This window comes from Sinohyriopsis cumingii, unplaced genomic scaffold (assembly GCF_028554795.1).
Source record: "Sinohyriopsis cumingii isolate HCF-2022 unplaced genomic scaffold, ASM2855479v2 utg001836l, whole genome shotgun sequence".
NCBI classification, from domain to species: Eukaryota; Metazoa; Mollusca; class Bivalvia; order Unionida; family Unionidae; genus Sinohyriopsis; species Sinohyriopsis cumingii.
In genome coordinates, this window is record NW_028316067.1 from 27,612 (window position 1) to 39,481 (window position 11,870).

The 11,870-nt window shown below is 34.0% G+C and overlaps 1 protein-coding gene across 1 annotated transcript; it reads right to left on the reverse strand.

The window, feature by feature from the left end:
- Positions 1 to 290: 290 nt before the first annotated feature.
- Positions 291 to 4,446, reverse strand: LOC149771462 (defensin BmKDfsin4-like). The gene is made up of 3 exons (XM_089948421.1): positions 4,307 to 4,446; positions 2,010 to 2,157; positions 291 to 427 (listed from the first exon to the last, which is right to left on the reverse strand). The coding sequence occupies exons 1-3, from the start codon at positions 4,353 to 4,355 to the stop codon at positions 373 to 375; spliced, it is 252 nt and encodes an 83-aa protein (XP_089804547.1). The 5' UTR covers positions 4,356 to 4,446; the 3' UTR covers positions 291 to 372.
- Positions 4,447 to 11,870: the final 7,424 nt, after the last annotated feature.

The following is an 11,870-nucleotide window of genomic DNA, read 5'->3' on the forward strand; positions in this document are numbered from 1 at the left end:
TCACTCAGTTGTGGACAAAATTTGAAAATCTGGTATAAGCCTAAACATACTTATCCAACCATGTCCAAGCGCTAATAAATTATATATATATATATATATATATATATATATATATATATATATATATATATATATATATATATACATATATATATATATATATATATATATATATATATATATATATATATATATATATATATATATATATATATATATCTGTGTGTGTATGTATGTATGTATGTATAGTCTGTATCAACTTGGGTAAATATTTAGAACAAGAACAAAAGTGTGAACCAGTTTTTACTATTTCTTGTTACAGGTAAGATATGGAGTTTGATTCGAAAAACTATAAGATTTCGAGGAGACTCTTCATCCTCTCTTTGCTCCCATCTTGTCTTCAAACTCGAATCTGGAGACTTCGATACTTAAAAAAAAAAGAAAATTGTAATAATGAGATTAAGGACATCTTGGTAAGTCTAATAAAGAATTCCTGCTTAATATGCATTCTTACAGGAAGGATGCTAAAATCATTAAATACAAATGCCCTGGCAAGTTTCATTGCTAATATTATTTTCAAATTTGATGTCTCTTTTGATGTTACTGGATATGAAAAATAAACTTTTACAATTCCACAATGTTTAAGGACTTGATGTTTTCGTTCTAATCATGAGTTGACATGTCGGTATTATCACAGCAGATATCAACGTTATTCACTTGATTTGACGTGAACATGTCTGTCTCACGTTGCTAGCTAACCAATTAAATTAGTGTTCTGATCACTGAAATCAGAATCAATACTCTATGTATTTTTCGTTCAAACTATTTATCAATGAATTAATTATTACATACTATGTTCAGTGACAAGTTACCTTATGAAACATTTCTTGTAAGAGAAATGTTAGTATAAATAAATATAATTAAATTGGAAATAATACTTAGTGGAACAGCTGTCATCGCCAAAAGTACATGACTTGTAGAAATAGGTATGGAATTGATCATCATCAAGGTTAAAGATGTTAGTCTAAATTCAGATTACTTAGCTGTTTCGTTTTCATAATGCTTGTGGTTACATTTAGGTTTAACAGACCTTTTACTTGTTTTAAGTTTAAATTGTGTGCTGATGTAATGAATAATGAATAATAGGAAATATACCAATCAGTTTAAAACAGCGTAGGAACATAATTTTACACTCTTCAAACCATAACTAAGTTAACAATATATCCATGACATCTGGTCGAGTGTATTAGAAATAATTGTTTAGTGCGCTTAATTTTATGACGTTTTCATCATGCGTTGTTTGATTACTCAAGCAGAAACTGCAAGCACCGGATTTACAATAATTTCTTGTAACTTAAATTGTTTGGTTTGTTTGGGTGGGTTGGGGGTTGGAGTGTCTTTCTTCTATTCGCTCGTATAAACAAACATAGTCTATCCAATATTCTTTGTAAACATTTATTTTGTTGAATTTTGCCAAAAGGTTTCACTTTGATAAACCACATCAATTGCGTCTGTTACACTTTACCTTCACTGGTAGATCCCACATGCTGTGCTAATATGTCTCTTCTCCTATAGTCGTACCACTTCAATCAAGTAACGATATGGCATATTTGGGCTGATACGTTGGCTAAGACCAATACAACATTCGATAATTTATATGAAGACTACATCTTGTATGTGGCGCGTGCTTAATTCTCCAGCGTGAAATATTATCCGACCAAAAAATGCGTTCCTATGACGAAGATCATAAATTGTATAACGAGTATAAAAGTATATGATATAGCCGGGGTTTTAAATGTCCACAAATATAAGGAATAGTCATTTGTCTCAACTTGGAATGTTCAACTGTTTCACAATAGAACACCAACAGTTTAAGCAATCGTGGATATGTGAGATCGGACGGTTCCTGAAATATTTGTCAGAGCAGCTTTGAGGAAGAAATCAATTAATGACATAATTAACAGTTAATAAATCAGACATTCAAGAGGGTAACAAACAGAGCTTCGTACCTTTCTTTCAAGCGTGGACAGTAGGCGCACTTGCAGAAAAAAAGAAGCCGACAATAGCCACCTTTGCATTTTAGATGGTCTATGCAATGACGTTCACATCTAGTCTCATTGAAAGGACATCCCCAATCGGCCTCAACCGATGGTATACCTAGTGCAGGAAGGAAAATATTAAAATACATATATGTATATATATAGTATTCGACGCTAAACTTAAACAAAGTAACATATAAGAGCGAAAACGAACAAGCTATGTAAAAAGTCAATCTCAAGAGGTTTATCAGTTACAGTTGGATTAACCATATCCGTATATCCAGCTAGATCAATGTCAAGTAATAAATGAATATCCTTAATGGGTAAGATGTCGCTTTTCGGACTGTCACTAGTCATGTGTCTACGTCTGATGACAAATTTACACAATGGAGATGAGCATTAACGAAGTCGCACTTTACTCCCTGAATACGAACACCTTCACTTGAAAATGACTTCTCATACAAAGGCAAAGTATTTGTTAATACAGTAAAAGAAACTCAGAGAAGATCCTTTAATATTTGAATAGTTTAGGGTTAGCAGAATGACCAATAAGTGATAAAGAACCTTTTGATATAAATGGTTCATAATTCTCTATAATAAAACCAGACTGGGGTTTGTTTGATACAACAAATGTATTGCTTTTAATATATGACCGTGACATTAACCTTTTAGCAATAAGTGACTTGGAAGAGCTCTGTTTTTATTCTGTCGCATATTTATTCTGTAGCAATCAGGAATAACTTGCTCTTTCAACTTACAATAAGTGCATGTAAGACGATATACGGATTTCTTATGAATGGTATTAGAAGTTTGTTTCCTAAAGGTAAAGGTTGCGCCAGACCGAGATACAGAAGTGCTACAATGAGAATGAGGTATCTTTGACAAAAGATTTCTTCAGAGGAAGACTTATTTATAAATGAAAATTCTGAGTCTGTGATAAAAGTAGTCATCAGTATGGGCAGCATTTTCTGAACCTTTTTCTCATCGATATAAGTATTGACGTCACTATGGACGCAACTTATGAACACTTCAGCCAATATAATTTGTCTGAGATCATCGGAATCTTGACAAACCTTCTTGGCGGAGCACCGCCTATCAAATAGTTGTTTTTTCTCTTACAGATTAGACCGCTCAATAGGCCTAGCGGTTATAGCGTCCGCCTTGGATGCGAGATGTCGCGGGTTCAAACCATGGCCGAATCATAACACAGACTTCTGTTAATGATACTAAAAGCTGCCACGCTATGTGTTCAGCATAAAGAGGTTAGTGTTAGGACTGGTCGGCCTAGTGTCAGGATAATGTGACTTGGTTGGATATCATACTACGTGTCTGCTGCATGATTCCCCACTGCAAGATATCACTATAAACTGCAACATTGCAGACATCGTACCGATATGACTGCAAAATAGTTAAAGCTACGTTAAAACTCCAAATCACACACACACACACACACACACATACCAATTAGACATAGATATATCCAGTGTTTTTCTACAGTTCTTAACATTATGTGGATACGCCTCATAATACGTTTCTTGACCACATGTTTCCGGAACTTACGATATAACTACCTAACAATGCAAAAATGACTGAATGAATGCGGTAGTCGAACAGACATCAAATACAAATGTACCAGGTAAATGCTTCAATATATATATATATATATATATATATATATATATATATATATATATATATATATATATATATATATGTGTGTGTGTGTGTGTGTGTGTGTGTGTGTGTAAATATTTTTTGTACTGAAGATATATTCCGAGTAACTATATAATTTGTCTAAGATACTTTATTAACGTCAGAGATTTAATAGCAATGCATGTAGAACATAGATTATGCCCCTCACAATGCCGGCAGCTATTACTGTAATGACAGTATTTAAATAGGTTTTCTAAGTTCTAAAATGGACTAAAAATTTTAATGTATTGAAAATTCTATTCTATGTTTGAACACACAATGTTTAGAGTAAATAAGACATGATTAATCCGATCATCAAACATTAAGGACATACGTATGAACCACACACGTATTACCTGGAATGCTAAATAATAAAGAAGAGTCAGTATCATAGGGAATAAAATTTGCTGTTTGCTGTGTGAATTTGACTTGAATATTGAAATGAAACTTTGTTAATAACGTGTAATTCATAGATCAAAGTAACGAACAAACACTCCACCATATATGGACCATGCAGCACATAAATCTGGCAAATTATAGAGCAGCTGCACCTAGTATGGTATTATTTTACATACCTATTACAGCAATCAGCGACACCAGAGCCAAGACAAAAGTGGTCTTCATCCTGGATGCTAAAGATTTCTCTATTTGGATGCTGAATGAATCCGTATAACATGATGTTGGTTTATATACAGGGTGTATCCAATAATCAAAGTCAAGGTCATCGTGACGTCTGCATGCAAAGACGCGGAATTGACAATTATCTTGACCTTATCTTATTATTTTGGGAAACTAACCGGATCTATCTATCCTACTGATTAATTTAATACGTGTCAGTATATGTCCGTCCGTCTGTCTATTTATCTATCAGATTAGAAAAAACGAATAATATTTGTGAATGGCTTTCAAAACAAAAAACGCTAAATTGAGGAAAAGGCTACTTCAATATAACAGTTGAATCTTCTGATTTTAATATCCGTGTTATCTCTAAAATCGCATTTAAGAGATAACTGAATGGACATCATAATTTAATATTTGCTTTATCTCGAGTTTCGTTCCAAAGTGTAAGGCAAGACAAATGAGAGAGAGAGAGAGAGAGAGAGAGAGAGAGAGTGACTGGAAAGGAGGCGGAAGGACATTGTTGTGAGATAACCACCATGATTATATTATCAGTCATTTCTTTTAAACAATACATCTATCCATCGATATGTTTGCTTATTTTGGGGGCTGAGGTGGGGGTTTGTTATCTTTAACATTTTGTTTCTAGATCACTATGACAATATTTTTTAAAAAAAGCATTAAAACTCGAACTCTATCAGTATTACATACAAACTGTATGATTAATTATAACATATTAACTCAGACTGGTAAACCTTAAACTGTAAAAATTAAAAGTCATACATTCAACAATGAATACTAAATATTAATACCCAATCTCTGAGGTCACTTAGTCTGAAATGTTAAGTTAATTAGAACATGCTACCCCTCAGCTAATATGCAGTAAGTTATGAACTCTCTACGTAGAATATTGCTAGGGTTAATCAATATCATATTAATAACACACATTGGGCAATATTGATTGAAAGAATATTGAAATTTTACTAATGCTTAACGTTCTGCAAATGCTGGAGCATGGGAGGTCACGATGTGATGCAGCTTAGGAAACATGAGTGGAGCCATCACATCAGAAGCAATCATATGACAATGAACAGACGATTAAAGCGTTATAGTAAGGTATAGTAATTGAAACCTAACAGACGGCAACACTAAGCAAACGTTAACTGTTTACAAAACGTATCTGACGATAAATAAGGAAGTTCATTTCTGTTTCCAGTACCATGATTGCAAGCAAGATCCGTATCTCTACTTACACGTATGCTAAACATGTCAACATCATACTGTTTTTTGCTTGAAATTATATATATATATATATATATATATATATATATATATATATATATATATATATACTCTACATACGTTACAAATAACATGGCTTTTAAAGTAATGGTATAAAGCGATTTAATATACCAATACTATTGTTGTAACAAATTGTGATCCACCCATGACGTAATAATATGCATATATAAATGTTCTTGTAACTGTGCAGCTCATTCTATACCTATAGATCAATGATGAATTTCCACTCATTAATCATTAGTAACGTATGAAAATAACGACAAAAAGTATTAATAATCTCCGTTTTCTAAATTAATTTGATATGGTACACAATTTCCTTGCATTCCTTTCTGTTTTCCTCCAACCCCCGTGCATAAGGGAGAAAATATGCAGAAATCTGGAGTGCGGGTGAAAAAGACTTTGCGTTGGATGAAAAACTTGACACTAAACTTACACCAAGTAACCTACAAGAATATGATTCGGAATTGCGACATGTGTAAACTGTCCTTGGGATTTATATACAGTGTTTATATATTCAGTGATGCAAAGCCACAATAGCATGTCGACATTGTACACCAAATGCCTTGGTTACAAGGTACACATACTGCAATGCATTGCATGCGTTATTGTTGTTGTTATTGTTTCTTAAACCTATGATAATGTTCAGAAAATCGATTATAATTAATTATGTATGATAGTGTAAAAAAGCCAACCTCTCTCTCTCTCTCTCTCTCTCTCTCTCTGGACTATAATAGCAAGGTACGGAAATCCATGAAAAGGCGAGCGAAGAAGATTCTCACTTGGATGTTCGGTTGGTGATACGATGATGTCTATGGAACGATGAATGGTGGAAAATGTTAAGTCAAACCAACCGAACGATGAAAGAGAGATAATTCACATATGCGTCATTATATTAGAAGTAATTCCATCGTACTTTAAGCAAATATAATTCAATTCATAATCCTTCTACACACCTTTTGTAAGCAAATATACTCCAATTCATAATCCTTCTTCGCACCTTTCATCAGTTTGAATCTTTTTGCAAGTAGAATGATAAATCTCAGGTCCGAAAGAGGAATAAAAGGATAGATAGATAATGATCTGTTAGCATCCCGAAAGCAAGTTTTGTTCTACATTTCTTTCTATATATATAATTCTGAGCAGATTATGTGCTAGTGTTTCGTGCATTGCCCACTCCTGTCAAAGTAGTTCATTCTGACAGATGCTCAAAACCACAAAACTTTGTAGATCATCAAACTTCTTGAAATCATTCAATTTAAATATATCATCCCGCCATTATTAATCATTTTCTAATCTTGTATATAACCTTTCCATTAGCACGCAGTTTAGCCTTACCATGGAAGGAAATGACTACCACTAGCAATCATAATATTAGGTCCCTGCTTATAACTTGAATACAGTGATGTAATGGATGAGATTAATGAAGATTCATATATTCCGTATGCTTCCTATCGTTTATGACGTTTATCGGCCGAATCCGAGACTCGAACCCACGCAGGCAGAGGTGAGATGGTAGTGATCCGTGACGGAGAGCGCTTTAGACCACTCGGCCACACTGTGCGGGACTAGGATATTGTAAATGATGTGGACATTGAGAGAAAGTCTCAAAACAGTTTTGATGTTGCTCAAGACATATTAGAAAATGAAAATGAGGACAACACCAATTCAAGGCCGGATTTAAACTTATTAGAGATGGATGATATGGGAAAACTGAAGGGAAATGTGAGAAACATTGAAAGTATCACTGATGAAAATGAGGACAACATCAATTCAAGGCCGGATTTAAACTTATCAGAGATGGATGATATGGGGAAACCGAAGGGAAATGTGAGTAACATTGAAAGTGTCACTGATGCTGATACCAAAGATGATACCAATGATGATGCTCTATTTGTTTCACAGACATCGCAAGCAGAACAAGATTCAGATGTAGACGAAATTAATGAAGGCATATACATGCAAATCAAAACCAAATTTGGAAATCTTAATAGAAGTGCCTTCAAAAAAAGATTGAAATCAACACTTGATGCCAAAGGTCTCAGGGATTCTAGGCAAGCTCTCTTTGATCTAGCAAAAAGGAAGAGATATGATTGTCCTGATGGTCGATTAGTAGAACGTTTACCTCGAACAAATAGTGCTCCTGTGGAGGATAAGTTATCGGAAGATATTTATATTATATTCCATTTCATTGAAGGAGAAAATAATTACAGTGACATGAAAGCATGTATATCTAAATGGGCACTGAAACATAATTATGAAACAAGATCATCCCAGCGTATAAACTCCATTCACAGTGATTGTATATCACAAAGTCCGAAAGCTCCGGTCAATGATAACGCCTTACAAAGAATTCATGAAGATGCTGATAAAATGAGCACAATATTTGCGCAGATAGCAATAATGAATGATAAGTTTGAAGACAAATTCTCCAGATTGGAAAACCAGTTGGGTGATATTATCACACAGACAGAAAATGAGATCCTAAACTTAAAGTCAGACTTAGTGGAAACTACGAAGAAACTCGAAGAGGCGAACTCTCATATAGAACAACTGAAATTAAAGGAAGAAAAACTAATCAATGATAATAGAGGAATGTATTTCCAGATGTCATCAATGGCAACCAGGGAAAATGAGATTAAAGAATTATCTTCTCATGTACATCAACATCTAGATGTGATCTTGAAAAAGATTAACTGTATTGAGGGAAAGTTAGACACAATTTGTACAAGACACGAACTTTCATATAATCAGTCTAACAAAGGAAGTGGTAGAAACGTAGACTTGCAAATGAAAGAAAATCATGGAAATCATGAACTATCAGCATACAAGGAGAGTAGACATGTTATCTCTCCATCTATTGACCAAGAAAATGTAGTACATGGACAAAAAGAAATACACAAAGAGCCTGCTAGAGCTCTTCCAGCAAATTTGCCTGGAAATGGTCCCGCTATGTTTACATTGAAAGATTTCCCGCCACTTTCACGGAATGATCGGACTAACATAACGGAAAATGTGAGTCATAATCAGCGCACAGAAGTAACATCTAACAATGCAAGTACATCAACCCACAATCAGCAAAAGAAATTAAGATATGAAGATAGAGCTAACATAAATATAAATGAAAATATAAATAAAGATCAAATAGGGCACAATAAATCACTAAATGATCAAAGAATGCTTTCGAATGACGAGGAGAGACAAAAAATGAAAGATACATCGTATAGACATATTGAGACAATAATTACCAGACCCAATCAAAGGAATATAGAATCAGATGCGTTTGAACCAGTTGTAAGAAACAAAATAAGACGCATTCTGCTATCAAATGTCAAATCGAGAAAAAATATAGATGTAGTAAGGACAGCTATCGCAACTCGGTGCAAGGAGGAAGGTGTGACAGTAACATTCGTCCGCCTCATAAAGGAACGACCCCATTGGGATGGATCTAATATATATACATTTCGACTAAATGTACTGGATAAAGATTTTGAACTGATGATGAATAATGAATCATTTTGGAGTTCTGGAATAAAATGGAGGGAATGGATAACAAACAGAAAATGGAGAGAAGGCTACTCACTTGATGAAACACATGAGAATTACAAAATATATTCCTAATGAGCATAGCCATATGACTAGTAATTGCTTCTTAATTATAATTATGCTCATTATTTCAACATGGAATGTACGTGGTATAATATCTAGCACGCAGAAACTAATTGAATTGTTACCTGACACAGATATATTTGTTGTCACTGAACACTGGCTTTGTACAAAGAATCTAACGTATTTAGATAAATTACATGATGATTTCAAAGTAGTTGCGCTACCTACTGAAGAGATACAACAATGCTATAGAGGTAGTGGCGGGGTTGCCGTATTTTATAGATCATCACTATGCAAAGTAAGCACCTTACAAAATGAGTTCCCAAATATTATGGCGGTGAAAATCTTAGTGAGAGACTTGGAACCTATCATTTTGATTGCAACCTACTTTCCCTCAACAACTAGAACTGATGATGAATATGACAAATTTTGTGAAAATGTTTTTGATGTGTATGATAGGTATTGTGCTGAAAATATATGCATAATTATAGGTGACATGAATGCAGATCTTGTGTGTAAAAATCCATCAAGAAGAGATCTTGCTCTCAAAAAAAGAATAGAACAGAGAAACATAGTTGCTACGCTGGTGATAAAACCACATGAACATTACATCACGTATAGATCAAAAGACATGTCACGAACGTCCACACTTGATTATATATTAATACCTGAAATAATGAGAGGTGCTGTAAAAGGACACATAGTAAATGACAAAATTGATTTCTCAATATCGGATCACCTACCTATTACAGCGGCACTTGCAAAAGATATATTGAAGGAAAATAAAAAGACATGTGTATCTCCAAGAATGAAATGGAACTTGGCAAATCCATTAGAAATGAGCATGTATAAATCTGATGTTAGTGCATTCTTGAATTTCACCTATGAGTGTAAAAAGGTAGAAGATATAGAGAAGAATAATGAATTGATAACTAAGAGTGTAATAACTGCATCAGACCAATATATTCCAAAGTCCGAATTCAAATCGCACTTGAAACCATATTGGAAGAAAAGTGGGCTTGAAAACTTACATCAGAATATGAGAAAAGCGCGCGGAGAATGGATCAAAGCAGGAAAAAATAGAAACACAGAGTGTAACATCAAAAGAAGATACAAGGACGTGAAAAGAAAGTTTAGAAAGAAACATAGGCTAGAGCAAAAGGTATATAAAGAGTGCATATTTGAAGAGATAGAAAAGAGTGCAGAAATGGGAATAGACGAATTCTATGCAGTCATACGGGAAAATAGAAAAGATAAATCGGACATTGGTACTATTGCATTTCGAGGAGTAGAATCTAATACTTTGGATGAATGTGTCAATCTATGGAAACTATATTTTTCTGAATTAAGTGGTACAACAGATGAGGAACATAATGATTGTGTCAAAATGAAGAATATGTACGAAGAAAGCAAACTAGAGACTGATAACATAAAATGTAATAATATTACAGAGGAAGAAGTGTTGCAGCATATCAAGTCACTAAAAACAAAAACAATCACCAGGCATTGATTGCGTATCGAATGAGCACTTAAAGTACTGTGGAAAATATTTAATCAGACATTTAACTGCCCTTTTTAATTACATGATCCAGTATGAGTATTTATATAGATGTGGGATGATTATACCGATATACAAACAAAATGGTAAAGATAAAAAGGATCCGGTGAATTATCGTGGTATAACATTGACATCTTGTCTGGGAAAATTGTTTGAAAAAATATTGATGACCAGAATTCAAAAGTATTTAGACAAAATAAGCTTTCCACATCCTTATCAATTTGGATTTCGTAAGGAGGGTGGAACTATCTCCGCTGCATTTACTCTTCAAGAATGTTTGATGTACTTTAATAATCATAACTCTAATGTATATGCTGTTTTTCTGGATAACGAAAAGGCATTCGATAGACTGTGGCATTGTGGACAACTAAAAAAACTAAAAATGCTAGGAATTAATGCAAAAATATGGAGAATAATCGCCCATTCCTACACACAGTCAAGTACCTGTGTAGCTTGTAGAGGATGTATATCGAACACATTTCCATTACGGAGAGGCGTTGCTCAAGGGCGTGTAATGTCGTCTTTTTTATTTCTCGTGTACATAAATGACCTATTGAATGAACTAGCAATGACTAATTGCGGGATAACAGTGAATCAGATAACATACCTGGCATGCTTTTGGCAGACGACACTACTCTACTAAGCTCTACGCTGAATGGATTGCAAATACTCGTGAATACAGCTCATCAGTATGCACAGAAGTGGAAATTGAAATATAACTCTAACAAGAGTAATTGGATGATATTTAGTAAAAAAAATGAAGTGTACTCATCAAATAGAATTATTCTGGGATCACAGAATATTCCTAGAGCAAAAAAAGTGAAATATGCAGAAGTTACCTTTTCACAATCAATGAAAACTAATGATCTTATAGTCTATTCCTACGATAAAGCTAAACGTGTAACAAACTCACTATACTCAATTGGATTAAATGTAAATGGGATGAATCCAATAGTTTCTGTGAAAGTATGGGAAGGAGTTATATTGCCGTCTGCTTTGCATGGCTCAGAACTCTGGTTTAAAATGTCATATCAGGGCATTGAATCAATGGAGAA